This window comes from Tyto alba, unplaced genomic scaffold (assembly GCF_018691265.1).
Source record: "Tyto alba isolate M040663 unplaced genomic scaffold, T.alba_DEE_v4.0 Super-Scaffold_40, whole genome shotgun sequence".
Lineage (NCBI taxonomy): Eukaryota > Metazoa > Chordata > Aves > Strigiformes > Tytonidae > Tyto > Tyto alba.
The window spans coordinates 24,920,391-24,937,954 of record NW_024881316.1 but is presented as its reverse complement, the minus strand read 5'-3'; the positions used below and the strand labels follow the sequence as shown (position 1 = coordinate 24,937,954).

General features: G+C 39.3%; 1 protein-coding gene across 1 annotated transcript; it reads right to left on the bottom strand.

Annotated features, from left to right (window-relative positions):
- Positions 1–5,861: 5,861 nt before the first annotated feature.
- Positions 5,862–12,214, bottom strand: KLHL31 (kelch like family member 31). Its single transcript, XM_009964363.3, has 3 exons — positions 12,052–12,214; positions 8,542–9,745; positions 5,862–6,681 (listed from the first exon to the last, which is right to left on the bottom strand). The coding sequence occupies exons 2-3, from the start codon at positions 9,711–9,713 to the stop codon at positions 5,949–5,951; spliced, it is 1,905 nt and encodes a 634-aa protein (XP_009962665.2). The 5' UTR covers positions 9,714–9,745; positions 12,052–12,214; the 3' UTR covers positions 5,862–5,948.
- Positions 12,215–17,564: the final 5,350 nt, after the last annotated feature.

Here is a 17,564-nt window from a genome sequence, read left to right as displayed (position 1 = left end):
CTGATATAAAAGCAAGGATCAGCACGGGGCTCAGAAAACAAAGCATATTTCAACTGCAACCAGGCGTTCATCAGAAAGAGAGTCTCGCAGTTTCCAATTGATTTTACAATAAGAATAATTTGTTTGCACTGTGTGTTGACAGTTTTATTTAAAGCATACAATGAAAAATACCAACATGCTGTTATTTCTCTTAACGACAACTGCTGTACTATGAATTTTAATTTTTAGTAGTAACATTCTCACATTACACTTACAGATTCCTTTTCTGTTGAAATATGTTCCCTTGTGTTATCACAGTCCATCCTTAAAGTGTATAATTAGAAAACCTATCTGTATAAGCAATATGTCTAACACTTACAAGCCGGGGAAATGTTTTACACAAATAAGTTATATTTTTAACTTTTCATGTTGACAAAAATACTGCCAAGGCAGCAACTAGTGTAACATCCAGTGTTATCTAAATGTGTGTGTTCCCATTCCTACCAACAGAAATAGACTATGTATTCCTCACAAGTTTACTAATTGTCTATATTTTTATTGAAAATTCAATTTTCATTGAGACAACAATGAACTCATACTAGTCTTTTGCATGGCAAAACTCATTTGGTATTAACTGAATCTCTCACACAAGCTATATAGAACTGCATGTATTTTCCTTTATTCTTTACAGAACTTCTGGGAACAGAGCTCTGAGCAGTGTCACACTTACAAATGAGCACCAGCAACTATTTTTCCACCCCTTTTTTCCAGCAAGCTTTCCATAATGTGTCCTTTTCTTTATTGTGGCCACCAGCAATGAGATTTTTTAAATTTGATTCACAGGTGAGCTTTTATGTACTGTTCACATCTGTGCATCCTCTTTGGTGCCCTGTGAGTCACTCAGTTATGGATAAGAAAAAATAACAGGGACAAGAGATCCTCCTCTTGCATGGAGGAGTCAAAGCATAAATCTGTGTATTACAATGTTTTTGATTACTTATACAAAGTAAGTTTTTAAGAAAATAATGAGAAGATTAATTGCAAAAAGGTCAAGAGACAATAGTAGGACTATTGGCTTCAACTGCATTCTCCAAGCAGGGGGATTCAGACTTTGAAAAAGATCTTCCATCTTGGGTAAGCCTGGGTTAAAATGGATTGAAAAGTCAATTCAACTGAGAATTCAAGTTACAGGCAATTGAAAATTGAGCCGCGCTTTTCATAAGAAAGGCTGGCCCATCTCAGTTACGGAACATAAGCAAAGCTGCTTATGAAAAGGTATGTGTTGAAGTCAGTGCTTCTTTCCAGCACATATTTCTCAAGCATGCTTGAGAACTGGGAACAAAATCTTAGCCTACTGACTGTTCTAGGGGGCTCCACCTTTCCCTTTCTACTATCTGGAGCCTCTTGCATCTCCCATCCTGTGTGTTGCACAAAAACCCTTGGAGCATACATAGGATGTCATTGAGCAGCCACCCCCAAGAAAATAATCCTTATGGAGAAATCTAGTCTCAGAAGAATTTCATGTGCTTGCATGGTAAGTGGGTAGTTGAATGGTGATATTGAGGATCAGGCTAATACCTTCATGTTGGCTTACATTAGACATTTATGTTTGTCTACGCATGGATTTAGTTCTTATAATTCTCAAAATATCAACCCATGAGAATAACTGTATATAGGAGAAGTACCACTGAATTCAAGAAAGTATGTGTGCTCATACAACTATTTGTGAGACTGTTGGGTTTGCAACTAGAATTATCAAACACAGCTGCTACTAGGGAAGACTGCCCCTAAACACAGCATGGGTTTGGAAATAGTTAAAACTGTAAGATCAGCTGATCTAGGTTTCAGGATAATATAAAACATGGTCTTATCCAGTCATTTAATTCATCAGGTACTTTTTCCTGCAAGAACTGCTGTTTAAAAATCTCAACACAAAGCACTTTTCAACACCTCATAGCTTTGGTTGTTGCTAATTTTGTCTGCTTCCCTTTTTGACCAGCTAGAAGTTGGCACTTAAGCTTACTGGACTCTTGACTGATTCACAGATGATCTTGCAGGTTAACTTCGGGAAGATATTAAATGACCATGATCTCATCTTGATTTAGATCTAAATACAACATCTTCCTTTCAGCATAACTATCTAACAGTAAGTTCCTCCCTCATAACCTTGCAACACATTCTCCCATGCACCTACACAAGCATGAATAAACAAGAAAATAAAACATTATCAAGCTTTTTCACTCAAAGACTGAAGAAAACTTATTTCCAGACTTGAATTCCTTGGAAGCACGGATGTTGACTACAAAATGCATGGGCATAAAGAATTTTGAAGATAACAGCATACATATATATATATGTTTGTTGGTTTTTTTTTGTTTGTTTTGTTTTGGGTTTTTTTTCTTTTTGCTTTTTGTTTTTTTAAACTATTAGTATAGCGTTAAAGAAGATCCCTGCAGTATTTTAACAATTTGCATCTCATACAGTTGGAAGCCCTATGCTTTACTTAATATAACCATATACAGTACTTCCTAAACTGCATTTTTAAATTTCTTTTTTGGATATACAGTATTTCAAGCTGAACTGAGATGTTTTTATTAAACATCTGGAGATTGAAAGTATGATACCAGACAGTGAAAGAAAACCATCCCATAAAACACAACATACAAACCATTTATCACAGTTCTAACACAACAGGATTGTACATACAAATGTCACAAATAGCTCAGTACATCGATATGATCAAAATAATATTAAGTTTAGCTGATATTGTCACATATTAAGGGCCAAATTCTGGCTCAGTGTGCAGTTGAAGCCTGAACAGATATTTAGAGAAAATAATATAAAACCACCCTGAAGTGCTATACTGATAATACCATTTGTTAATCTACCTAAGATTTTTGGCATGAAGTACATACCTAATTTGTGCTACAGAAGGAACATGTGGCCAAGTGGAACTTGGCTCCTGCCCTAGGACACATCCCTATGGATGTGTCATGGCCACAGGCAGTGGAAGCTGAGGAGTAGTCTTCCTTCTGGGTATGATAGTTTTGGCAGGCACCTATTATCTACCATTCTGTCAGAATTTGGCCAAGAGTTCAAAATCCTGTACATCTTATTCAGTAGTCCCACTGAAGTCAATGGAACTTTTTTACGAGTAAGATGAAAAGGATTTGGCCCCCAAAGTTTTTAACCCTTTAAGTAGTAAGAGAGTATTTTCATTGCACTTAGCCCATCATTCACAAATAACTTGCTACTCAAGAACAGAAGATGGTTGTTGATGTATTGGAAATGTTGGCTCGCAAAGCTGAAAGTGTGCAGCAACATCTGACCACTCATAGCATTTTGGAATTGAATTCCTAAAGGGAAAAAGAGACACTTGCATATGACAATTTCATGCACTGTTTGCCTGAGGCCAAAATAATTGTTTCTTCAATTCCTAAATACCATTTTATAGGTACCTGAGAAACACTATAATATCTGGAGTATGTATACAATTATACTTGGGTATGTGTATGTGTGTCTCCATTGGACTGGATGAATAGGCAACTTCATCTAATAGCATTAATATTTTACAAAAAAATATTGAAGAAGATGGATTTTCCAAAGAGCTTCCTACATGCTTGAATACGGAATACATGATCATGACTTTGAGTAAAGAGAAATTTTGCTGTCATCCACGAGAAGTTTTTGGTGACTGGAATGGGCAAGAGCAGCATTTTTGTATTTAAAACAAAGTAATCTTACTCTATTACACAATTCCATGCTTTGTTCTGTGATTGTGAATTTAAATTCTTATTCATTTTAATTAAACAGGATAAAGGATAACTATATGCTAATTAAATTAATCAAAACTATATGACAATGCTACTCTGACCAAAAGTCATTGCATTGCAGTGTATTCTAATAACATGCAGCACTCAAAAATAGAATTTGGGATTTAAAATTGTGTAGTCAGGATGCAGACACAAAGTTAGAACTGGAAAACGGGACTGAGTACCATGGAGTTTAATCCCAAACGACAGAGTGAATTACTTCATCTCTAATACTGTGTCACACTCATGCTGATGCTCAATATGTAGCTGCAACAAAGCTACAAAGAGGAGAGCATGAGTCCTGAAAATGCTTGCCTCAACAATCTCTGCACTTACAATTTTATAGTGTTCCCCTTTTGCAAATGAGATAAAAATTTGGCTGCCTTATAAACACAGCTAAGAGCATGCCTTCTCATTGTCACCAGAGCCTGGAGATGTGAATGATAATCTGAGAAAACTACATGTGAAGCTTCTCCGAACTGGTTAAACTGAATGAACTCCTGCCCTTTTGGCTGTATTAACTAATTTTAGTTCCTTGTATTGCTTCTTTCCCTCCCAAACAGAAGGATGTAGACATTTGGTGCTGACAGCAGTCCTTTGGTATCAAATTCTGAAGGGACATTGTGGGCTGCATATCCCTTTGGCTAAGGGTATAGATTAGGTTTCATGCTCAATTCCCCCACTGCATACTGAAATTGGGGAGGAAAATTCTTGGAAGGTATTCTAAGTTGAGCAAAGACTTCACTTTACTCACTAGGAAAACTTGACAGACTTCAACAGGCACAGCATTAGTCTTTGGAAAACCACGAATAAAAGCTCTGTAAATAGGGCTGTAAAGAAGGCTTCATGATGGTATGCCCAGGAGAAGGCTGCTTTGGGTGATGTTGTGCCTACAGCTGGTAAGAAAGGTATTAAAGTATCTCTGTGTTCCTATTAAGGAAAGTCTTTGATTTCATCCAGTTTTCCCATGATTCACTGTTTTCCACACACATCCTACTCTTAAAGGCAGATCCTGCAGTCTTTATTTCATCTTTGTTCCTCGCTCTACTGGTTATTTGTCAGGATAACACTGAGAGAGACATTCTGTGCATCTTCTCCATGCTCAGACACCATTGGCCCTTGGTGCCTCGCGGCACAAACTCAGCCTCTAGGTTTTGCCCCTGCTGTGGCAGCTCTGAGCTCTTTGTATTGGTGCGGACCTTCTCAGATGAGAAGGTGACAGAGGTACATTCCTACACAGATGGGAAGGGTAGAAACAGGAGGAGACATGCTGACTGGCCTTCATGCCTTCCACCTCAAATGACAGAAGAGTCTCCCTGGCATAAGGAGGAGGACAGGGCAGTGGTGTGCTCCTTGGTGTTCACATGGGGGTCAGGAGAGCAATCAAGCACCCAGGGTAGCCCTGGGGGCTGGCCCATAGCGCTTACAGGAGCTAAGGTATTTTGTGGATTCAGGACTTGAGCACCATGTCACAGCATTATATATGAGAATTAAAGAGTTTCATGGCAGAAGATAGGGATCTCTTTCTAACTTCTGAAGAAGAAAATATTTTGAGAAATTTTCTGTGAATACCACTGCGCCAAAAGGAAAGAATGCACATGCTATATGCTATATTTTGGGGGGGTTGTTTTTTTCTTTAATTCCTTCTGTTTGTCAAAACATAAAATGCTTAGAGAAGAACAAAACTGATTAATTTTATGATGATATGGCACATTTCTGATGTATGTTGAGATTTATTACTAGAAATATTTTACTTTCATTTTGAGTTCTGAAATAATTTAAAACAGTATTAAAAATGCCTCACAACAATCTTCTGAAGAAAGTTTATCTCTATTTTACAGGTAAGGAAACCAAGGCACAAAGAAATTAAATGATTTGCCACAGACAGTACAGTAACTCAGTGGCAAAGTCAGGAAGACAATGAAATTCTGCAGTTATGGGTTAACTCTCTCTTCCTGCTAATAAAATGAATCTTATCCCTAATAAGCTGTTTTGGGCCACCTGTATTAAAGATGATGAAAACTGGCTGATTTGCGCTGTTAAAACTGTTGAAAAGCCAATTACTTTTTTCCATATAAGCACAGAAATGCTACTTAAAGGGTTAATTATACTTCTGTGCTGGTAAACATTTTCGCTTATTGCTGGTTAGACCTGTATTTAAATACTGACTGGCACAGAAGAGACTGAGCTTGCCCGGGACTCCCTTGTCTTGGTGTTGGGCATGGATATCGTACAACACGATACGCCCACAGTGGCCTCAGGCAGCTCATCTTCCTCTGTCCATTCATTGAGATCTGGGTTATAGCACTGAATGCACTTCTTATATTTTTTCTCTATTTCATTCCAGCCACCCACTAAGTAAATTTTCCCGCTAAGGGTGGAGGCGCCAGCCGTACTAACTCCGGTTTGAAGCGGCGCCACGTAACTCCATTGCCCCGTGTAAGGACTGTAACACTCCACGGGGAGAACGTCGACCCTTTCGGCTCGCCCCCCCAGCTGAGACCCACCCATGACGTAGACCCTCTCCAGAAGGGACACCGCGCAGTGCCACCCCCTTGGGGTGCTGAGGCTGGACTTATCTTGCCAGCTATCTTTGCTGGGGTCGTACATGCACACCGAGCGAGAGTAAGCGTTGTTAATGTAACCTCCTGTCACCAGGACCCGACCATCCACCACTGCGCTGGCATGGCAGCACCTGGGCACCTCCAAGGGTGCCTTCAGCTGCCACTGGTTAGTCGCAGGCACATAGCATTCAACCGAGGAGAGGCACCCCTCGGAGTTGCGACCGCCCACTGCAAAGAGGAGGCCGTTGAACACGTTTAGGCTAAAGTGGGTGCGCCGCTGGTTCATGTTTGCCAGGTGAATCCAGGCGTTGAAACGAGGATCGTATCTGAAAGCATTAAAAACATGAGGGTAACTGTCTCACATACCGCTCTGCTAAATTCTACAGTCTCTGTCCCATTACCACTGCAGGTGCAAAGTTGCTAAAATGTTAGTTATTTAGACCATTAGAAGTCAGTGGAATGGAAGTGGTTTTCCTGGTTAAGTTTCCAAATAAATTTAGGTTTTGACTGGAGAAAAATCTGTATCTATCATTCAAACTTGCTATTATTTCAATGAGGTAAATCTGACTCTTCTGTAATTTGATTTTGTACAATAACCTCACTAGAATATTGGGAAGAGATACTTTTAACATATAACAGAAATTTTAGAAGTTTTTTTTGCAATTTACGCCTACAGCAAAGACATCAAAATTTACTCAAAGAGTTTTAAAAAATTTTAGGTAGTGATTTATACTTGCATCTTTTTACTACTTTTTAAATCATAAGTATTCTTTCCCTGCCGTGGAAAGAACATCTTTGCTTTCTAACACCATTCCTATCTGAAATCACATTCTCTGTCTGTGACATCTAAATGAGCAATTTTGAAATAGGAAAGAGCAAATTATGACTCCTGAAGGAGTTGAGTGAGGTACCTTGTTAGGCCCATACATTTCTCCTGTTGCATGCTGAGAGGACCTGAGAATCACACCAGAAAAAGGCTATGGGAAAGTAAATACTAATTGTTAGCTGCCATTCAGCATTACTACCTGCAGGTCTGAAAGCAAGTCCGCAGACATAGTGATGTAACTTGACGTGCTCAAGGTTAATGGCAGAGCAGGGAGCAGAACCCACTCAGCTGTGGACCATGAAGATTCCCCCACCTCCTTCCCTCAACCAAGGTGTGTATTGAGCACGTATCTCCTTGTGAGAACATGAGGCATAGCTTAAAAGCAGAAGGCGGGAAGAGCAACAGCATAATCTCCTTTTCACGATATAATTTTTTGACAAAGTGGATTACACAATAAAATTGACCTAGAGAAAGTTCCTCACTCATTAACTTTGTATGTTGGTTGATGTCCTCAGAAGAAGTTCTCTGAATGTTCCTTCTGGGAACAGAAAAGGAAACATTGGTATGACTGTGGCTGTGTATTGCCATTGCTTGTCCATAGTCAGTTAATTGATAAAAAGCTGAACTGTCTTGCCTTCAGCCTTTGCTTCAAGCTATTGTGTGCTGTCAGCTTTTAGGCTGAATTATTTAAAAACTAGTACCACACATTTGGCTACTGCATGTTAGCCTATGCACTCTTCTGACCTTGCTATCACCAGTGCAGGCCTTGGATGACTATAGATAGGAACTGTAATATTTCAAGAGTGAGGTGTTATTTGGATACACTGTAGAATGGAAATAGAGCCCTCAAGAACCAGTGACAGTTTCTAAACTATTAATAAAAAAGCTAAAAGACATGAAATGCAATATAAAAGCTGCTGAAAACATGGTGGATGGAGCACAGAAAGTCAAGATTATTATACCTAAAAGATGTCTTTCAGAACTTTCTGTAAGGCATTAGAAGCTCTTGAAATTTAAAAAGTCTCCCCTCATCTGATTTAGTGCATTTCAATGGTACCTTATAACACCCCAGAACTTCCTATTTATGTTCCTATTTATTTCCTCCACTTGGAGTAAGTTTTCTTGATCTTCCTCACTTCTCATGGTGCGTGTGTAACCATAGCAAAGTTTCTGCATAACTTCTGTTGCATATTTCTGTTCATTCAAACTTCAATATGGAACAGCATCCATACCTCCCCCACCCTGTCTCCTTTCTATTTATCTGAGCAGTTAACGCTGCACATCACAAAACAGCTCAGTCTATCTACCTGCATTGTGTGGAACAGATCTCTCTATCCCTTTTAAATAAATAACTAGTTACCTGCAGAAATTGCTGACTGCATGCTTGGCTTGGTTCCTGGCATCATTCTGGTCTTCCCCACCAGCCACGTACAGAAATCCATCCATCACCGTGACACACTGATTAAAACTTTTAGCAGGCATTTCACTCAGCTTCTTCCATCCGTTTTCAGGATCTCTGTATAAGATGTCTCTGCTAAGAGACTTTTCTGTTAGAGCAGGGCGTCCCCCAACAGTAACTAAGACTCTGAGACCTCCACGGATCCTTGTTCTTCTGGACTGAAGTGTATTCTGGTGATAGGGAAGCAAATGATAGTTCATGGCATCCACTAGGAGCTTATGGCAGTCTGCATCTTGCATCATTCTTGGCACAGTTTGAACATAATTGACAAGGTCTTGGGCTGAGATGGTACCAAAACGGATGTTACCTAAGAGATCGGCAGCAAACTTTACCCTTTTTTGGTCAAATTCCAGCCATTTTATTGCAATCTGGAATGCAACAATTTCAGAAGGCAACTGCAAATCGTCATCTGCAAGAAGTTCGTTAATCTGATCAAAAGTAAGTTTTAAGAATTGATCTGTTTCTGAAAATTCAATGAAGTTGTCTCTAATAAATTTGTGTGCTGCTTCCTTGGTTGTTTTTAGTCCATATGTTTCTGCAATATTGGCAACATACATACAATTCTCAACACTGATTTCTTGGATTAGAAAGTCACAGCACATCTTTACAAGGGTGTGAATCTGTAGATAAATTGCTGTGGAAATAATACTACCTATTGTATAAAGTGAGAGAGTAAGTTTTCCAGTGTAAGCATAGGTGATAACAGTAGCTAGGCCCAATGGGGATACATCATTGAGGTCTACTCTTTGAGTGGATGGATCTTTCTTTAAGATGTTGTGAAAGTAGTCACTGCTTGAAGCCATCACCACCTTATGAACGCTGAAGGACTTGGTTTTGGTACTGATAGTCAAGTCACAAAGAAAATTTTCTTGTCTCATTCTGCTTAGACCTTCCAAGAGATTTGGGCTATACAATGGGTCAGAAACTTCAGATGAGATGCAGCTGAAACCATTTCCTCCATCTAAGAGTCCATTCAGGCCATTTAGTTTACTGAGGGGGCCATCTTCCACAATGATAGTCATTTCATTGATATCTGCTTTGTTCTTTTTCACATTCTTCTTCTTAGGGGCCATGACTGCAATGAAATATTACAGCCAAGAGCTTGCTAAAAATAAAATTAAAATGTTTAGAGCTACACTGCAGTTGTGAAATTTAATAGCTATGTGATCATGCAACAAATCTAACCTTTGTCAATATATGCAAACGCCACTAAAACAAACCACACAGGATAATCTGTCTTCCTAAGAACTATTATACTGCCCTGGATTGTAGTGTGGCTGATTATTAATAAAAATAAATACTTAAATTGTGAAGAACACATCTACAAATAATTCCTTTTTTAAAAAATAACAAGGTCGTAAATTAACTTTCACCTATTATCACCACATTCAAAGAGTTAAATTCTCTAAATGAGTTTGCCAGAGTGTAAAACTGTGTAAATATATATTTAAATCAGCCAGGTTCTAGACCTGAATTCATTACTCAGAATTAACATAGGAAAGATACGGGTCCCCAACTTTGTTCGTTCTTATTCCTGGGCTAGTAGAGACTTACAAATTCTGAGGTGAGCTCAGAATTTGACCAGGAAATACTAAGAGTGGTATAAATTCTTAAAGAACACAGCAAAATAAGACATAAAGAGAAAGTGAATTTTAGTATGATGTCACATTGATCTTAAATTTAGGACCTGCTCCAAACTGCTTCCAGGTTTTTGTAACTTTTGATTTTTCTAGACTGATGATATTCTATTTCCCATGTCAGATTTGCAAATACTTTTTACTCCTGGAACACTTTGCTTGCTTTTCAAATCAGTAACTTGAAATTTATAATTGTACTTTTCAGATTTTGTGGAGATTTAGGGAGAAGATGTCTAACTTTTATTTGAAAAAAATGTCATGCAAACTCTAGCAGGACGTGTTATTTTAAGTAAGCTCTTTATGTGTGAAGATAAGAATTACTCCCATACAGTTATGTTAGAACAGTTATTTGAATTACATGTATCAACTCTAGGCAAGTTCCAGCTCTGGCTGAAATGAAGAGCTACATTTTTGTCAAATGCAATGTAAGACAGTCCCAAAGTAATTTTCAAAAGGGCTATTTTAAACAAATATATGTATATGCAAATATGCCTTGAAGGAAAGCACTGATCTTCAATAACACAGTTAAAACAGATTTGCTGAGATCTGCATTCAAATAGATTCAAATATAGCATTTATCTCCAGTACGCCCGCTGATTTTAAAACAATTTATACATGCTAATTTTCTGTCTGATCCTTGTGCTCATAAACATGAGAACATGAAGAAACAAATGACTGGATTATTTTGGATAACTTAATAAAAAGACTTCAGTGATATTTCAATCTAGAATCTGAGCCCATCAATTTTTGCTTGAGCATACAGCATGTAACAAAATGATAATGTAATTATAGAAAGGAATGGGTGCTGCCAGTGAGCACCCGGATTTTTTTTGCTGCTGCTGCTGGTTGATGACCATGTGCAGAGCAGGCGAGGGAGAAGGCCATGTGTGCCCAAAGTGTCAGTGTCAGCTTGTGCTGACGTGAGCTGTGATCCCCGAAATGTCGGTGTGCCAGCGTGGGGGTCAGCTGCTGCCCGGCTCCCCCCCCGGCTCCGGCTGCATTCCAAGAGCTGCATCTGTTGAGGCCTATCAGAGTCACCTCCCAGAATAGCAACGTCCCAGCAGCTTGCCATTTTAAGACAGGTTCAAGCGAAGGTATAGCTGGTGTTTTAATACACTTGTTTAACACAACTTTTGTTGCAAAAAAAAACAATGATATTGCAAGTATCTGTGTATCTGTTGGCACAGAATAAAAGAAGAACAAAACTTTTGAATGTCATGGTATGATATCCACATAGTTATAGCTTTGCATATTAACAGCCACAACTTTATAGCTGGCAAGGGCATATTCTTTTGGCAGTCATATTTGTGTTCCTAAATATCTTTAGAGACTTGTAACTTAAAAATTGTAACACGTGCAGCACTTAATGTTTATTGCCTCATTGCATGATGGCAAAGCTCATTTAAATATGTGACATTTTAAGCTCTCTGTTAAAAAATGTCCACTCTCCAAAGTTTTTTCCTGAAAAACAGTTTTCCATCAGCAGAAATGTCACCGGCTAGCTTAGTGTACAAGCACGTAAGTGACAGGGCACGCAAAGCTAGTGAAACAAGTCAAACTATCCTATAATAAATCAATTTTACTGAACTTTGAAAACCCCGGATAATTTGGTTTTCTATAGCTGTTTGCTTTCAACTATTTTAGTTTAAGAACAACTCATGCCAAAGGACATTTGGGGTCCCAAAGCAATGCATTCAAACAATCAACCTCCTCCCTGTCCCTTAAAATGTCATCTTCTAAGCACTACCAAAGTGAGGCGTTAAAAACCCCTTACCTTCCTTAGAAAATGTTGTCCCAGAAGCTGCCAGTGAAAATGCCTCTTCCTTGGAAAATTAGAAGACAAAAAGAGAGGAAGTATGGTAGAAAAGAGAGAGAAAGATCAGAGGCCACTTGGTTAGTTCCAGCTTGTGGTTGCCAGTGCGACGCTTTGCTGTCACAGCCAGCAAAAGAGACTGGAGCCTGTGCTCGGGTGCTCTTTAAAATGACCCCTCCTCTCCGTGCCTCGCTCCCTGCCTCTGCCCAGCCACGGGAACTCGGCTTCCCTGGGCTGCCTGGCCTCTGGAAACCAGGGAGACAAGCCTGGACCCTCCAAACGTACAGGTGCAAGGGAGGAAAGGGAGTGGAATGTGAAGATGGCAGATCCACAGCAGGTAATAATTGTCCCAGGTAAGTGTAGAGCTGGGTGCTTGGGTGAAAGCCAGTATGCTCGGGGAGGGGGACAGGTATAGACTGGACATAAGGAAGATATTTTTTATGATGAGGGCGGGGAGACACTAGAGCAGGTTGCCCAGAAAAGTTTTGGGAACCCCATCCCCAGAAGCGTTCAAGGTCAGGATGGATGGGGCTTTGAGCAACCTGGTCTAGTGGGAGACATCTCATGGCAGAGGGGTTGGACTGGATGACCTTTGAAGGTCCCTCCCAACCCAAACCATTCTGTGATTATATTATTCTATGATCTCAGATAACCAGCAGGAAATGCCATGGAAAAGCTGGGATTTGAGTTCCACTAAAAGTTTAGTTCCACTGTGAAGATTTTGGAGTTTAACTCTGGGCAGAGGGAAGGAGACTGGATGATGGGGATTCACAGTCATGTCTTATTTCCTGCAGTTAGGTCACTGTTTCCATAAAGACCTGCCTTGGCTTTCAAGGATACTGGCTCGCATCCCCTGATGTATTTGCAGAGAGATGTGAACTTTGATCTTGTGTCTCACAAGAAGGTATCCTAACTTGTGGATTATACTATACACTGGAATGATTTACCTCCACCTCTTGCCAGTCAACCTCAGGAATAATATAAAGCCAAACCTCCACAACCCCAGAGAATTTCATCCCCCAGAAGAGACAAAAGGGATGTGAATGACTGCGTGAGTAGGAAAGGACATTGGGGGAAGTGGAAGTCAGAGGAAAGGAAGATTTTCTCTTAGCTGTACTTTGTGTAATGCTTAATTTGGTAGATTTCTTCAATCACCTCCAGGCTCGGATGGGCTATTACAACTGCTGCAAAATAACACTTGTCATTTTGAACAAAAAAGCATTGCTGTGCTAGTGGAATTACAAAAAGTTACAAGACAAAAATGAAAAAACAGAGTAGGGAATGAGAGGCAATCACACATGTGAAATGAGAGCGAAGGAGAGGGACATAAAGCCAAGCCCTCCCAACAGCAGCAAGGTAACCAGCTTTCCTTATGAAAAACAGGGCCACAGCTGTGAAAAATTAAGAATGAAGCCTTATTTTAAGACATATCTTAGGAACTTCTCCTTACTATACTACGCTTTTTTTTCCTCACGTGTAGATTCCTACTGCCTCAAATATACAACTCAGAACAACACTGATTTAACATGGAGGATGACATCTATGGTCATCTTAACACATCTCAATATATTTTAATCTTCCAGTTCAAACTAATAATAAAATTCCTTACATGGACAATTATTCTTAACTTTTTCTGAAGCTCTGCCTTAACAGGATCAGCTGTAATGATTTTTACACAAAGAAGATATTCTCCACTGTGCTTCATGAGCCTTAAGGACTTGTAACAATTAGTTTTGTTGATAGAAAAGGCATATTTCTAAAACAAGACTCCCAAACATATATATACTAGTGAACCTGATCTACAAAGTGTTCCCTTTCCTAACACCTCATGTCCAGACATTTATCAATTTTTATAATTTCAAGATGTCCTAAAAAGCCAACATTTTTCAGAGAAATAATATTTTTTCTTTTGTTATTTTTCAGCTATTTTTTTTTTTTTTTTTTTATAAAAGGGACAATTCTTCTCCAGAATGAATACACTATCATGATCCATAGAAAATAAAAAGATTATTCTAATTTCCATACCATACCTTTAAAATTTACTAGCACACTGTAAAATAAATGTAAGCACTATTCAGTCTCTACAAATGTGTTTCCAAAATCCTTATATGGCTCACTGTTGAAAAAACCCACACAAACGACAGCAGGGAAATATCCCCACTGAAAATACAAAACTAATTTCAAATCTCCTGAAAATGCTGAACATGCTTTGAGCTGTGTAGTATAGAGTTAACAATCTCATGGGGCATGCCTCAACATCTCAATGTACCAATGCTGATGCAATCAAACATCTCCCATAGTTCTGAAACTTTGGTTGTACATTTGGGCAAAACCCACGAAACCTTTAGTTACTTGGTCCTCAAGATCAGAGGACAACTAATAGCATACTTGGCTATTATGAAGCATGAAAGCTGGTCTTAGAGCTAACCATTCTCATTTTCCATTAATTTTCACACAACAAAGTCTTTTAAAGAATAACCAGTACCAGCATTAGCTGCAAATCATAACACATTTTTTAAAAATAAAACTTTGATTTAATGGTCTTTAATTTTCAGATATTCTTAACATTGTTTCATTTCTATCTTGAAAATAATCTGTTGTCTTTCTGCTCATATCCTTTCCAATGACACAGAAATTATTTACTATATTATTATTAATTACTATAAAATATTTTTATATTGATTGAAGTCCTTGCAATGAAGTTATTATTATCTTCTCATTTAAAAGAGGGGATAGTGTATTTTTTTGGCAATATCTTAAGCCTCTCAAGATGTATCCGTTTAGGTATGATTGAATCTTGGGGAAAAAAATATTTAATTTGTTCCATAATCAAACGGTCTATATGGATGACTAAGGACAATACTGTCAATCCATGCAGCAGTAGTAGGTCATGTAGTAATGTTTTAACATTTTTAGGGGGAAAAAAAGTACAAACATTTCAAGAGATTTGTTCTTAGCCCAATAAACAAGAATAATTGTTATTATTTTCTCCATGTGCATGAGTCAGGATCAGCAACAGGGGAACTTCTTGTATCAGCAAAGATAGGCCTTAAGGAAATAATAAACCATGTTTTCTAATCCATGTACAATCATGACTGCAGTCTTTCAGGAAATTGTAAAGCCTTTTCTCCGAAGTCAGCATGCTTTGATTTGTTGGCAGAATGCAAGTGTCACAGCCATGGCCACATGGAGATCTACCTTGGTCAACTAAAGGTGTTAACAAAACTCAGGCTCAGCTTTAGATCATGACTGCTTTGTTTGTTCTGAACCCTTTGTGTATACTCAGCCAAATACTATGCACCCCCAAAGCCCATATTAATTTCACTATGATAAATAGTTACCAAAAATATCTTTAAATGAATTAAGCTGAATGTATTGAGCAATCACCACGGTAATGCCTTTAGGAAGGCTGAAACTCCTTATGCATATTGGAGATAAATGTGAAAGCATATTGGATTTCAGTGGGAACTGCAGTGTTTTCAATAAAGAGATGGAAAATAAATGTGTTTTCTTTTTAAGCTGCTGAAAAAATGTACAAACTAGTACTGTTTAGGATCAAATGCCCAGACCTTGATTTCACAGAAGGTAGCTTTGAGCAACTGCGTTCAGCAAGACACCCTACCCCAGGTGGGTCATGCAGACCTCCCCCATCAGTCAGACCTCCCCCAGTACTCAACCACTTCCTCCCAGTTCATTGCCTAATTTGCCCAGCCAAACCTCTTGTATTGATCCACGCCCTGAAACTCTCACCTAGCTCTTCTTCTTAGCCCATACAAAACTTATTTCTCTTTCTGGTTTCACTCTTTCTTGGAAACACACCAAGCTCTGGCAGTAGGGCATGGAGAGGACCCCAGGGATGAGATGAGAGTTTGCAAGCCTTGGAGCAGAGTTGATGGCACACCACAGCTCTTGAGCATGTAGTGACAGAGCAACTATCAGAGCTGTATTGTTGTGTGTGGCAACCCCACTTCTTTCTAACAGGAGTCCCGCACTGATGCCAAACAAACAAAATCTTGTAATGATCAGCACTGGCTGTCAGTTTTGAAGAATCAAGTAAACTTGGTATTCTTTCCTCTGCCAGTTACGACAGATGGTATGAGAAATGCTGCAGTTAGATCTGGGCTGGGAACATTTTTCTTATTCTAGGAAAATTTCTGAGATTTTAAATGTTTTTGTCTTCGTTGGCATGAAATCATGATCTTTCAGAATAATTGGGCAGAATTGCAGCAGGGAGTTTTTCCTCATCCCAGAAACCCCAGTAACTTGATAATTAAAGCTTTCACACCACACATGGGAAACCTAGCTTCAATCGTGTAATACATATGACAACCTGAGCCTCAACTTCCCTCCTCAGAGATGACTTTAACCATAATGCTGGTGTGGGCTGAATCTCTACCAAGATTTCTTCTGTATAAATGCCATTTTGTGTAAGTAATTTCATGATATTAGGGTCAGAAAAATAAAGAATAACTAGTTGTGGACAGCTGATTTTAAGGTAGAGTTGATGAAGTCTCTACACACTGTGAAGATGAGTTAATTCTTTCTGTAAAATAAAAAGATGAGCATGGGAACTGGAGAACCAGTCTGCAACAGGGACTTGGATTTGTTTTTTCCATAACCAACCTGACCACTCTATCTATCGTATTGCCCTACTAGTTATTTCGGTTTCTCTACTGATAAATTTGCTGTGCACTGTGCCAAGCTGTGACAAGATCTATTTTGCAAGAGTAGTAACCCTAATGTGCAAATACCAGACTTTTGCCTACTTAAAATTACTGTGTAATTCAGACTGGATACGCTCTTTTTAACGCTTCCCATGAATGCTGCTTTAAAGAGTGAAAGGTGTTCTATATATCTATTTTAATTATATCTACATTAAGTTCCAAGGAAATACTGCAAACCCGTATTTTTAGGAGGGAGTCATTCAGCTTGGAGTATTTCAAGCACGTGCTCAGCCCCAGAAAGCTCCATGGCACAGATCCTGTTTCAGCTATGCAGTTTACACAGCACCAAAGACCAGTGTCCTGCAGACCCTGTCTTGTGTTTTTTGGGACCTTAGGTAAATCACAGAGGAGCCATGCTGGAAGTTGCAGGGCCCAAAAGTGCTCTGTCCCCCTCCAAAAAAAAAAAAAAAAGCATTAGCTATCCGGCTGTAAAAGAAGGAGGACAGAAAGCAAAGGATGCCCTCTTCAGCCCGAGTGCTGCCCTCACCCGCAGGTTAGGACCGCAGCGGGTGCCCGTGGTGCCACTCACGCCTTCCCGGGCTTGGCCTTGCTCCCTCTAAGCAAGCCATCATGCTTAACGTCCACCAAGCAGCCTTACAGCCACGCACGGACAACAGAAACGCTACAGACCTTGTCATCACCTGCAGGTAACCCAACAAGCTTGCATAAGCAACTGCAAATGACTCCGTTGCTAATGATGTCCCGGCTACCACCCGGTACAGCCCTGGATCACACACCTCTCCCGGCTTC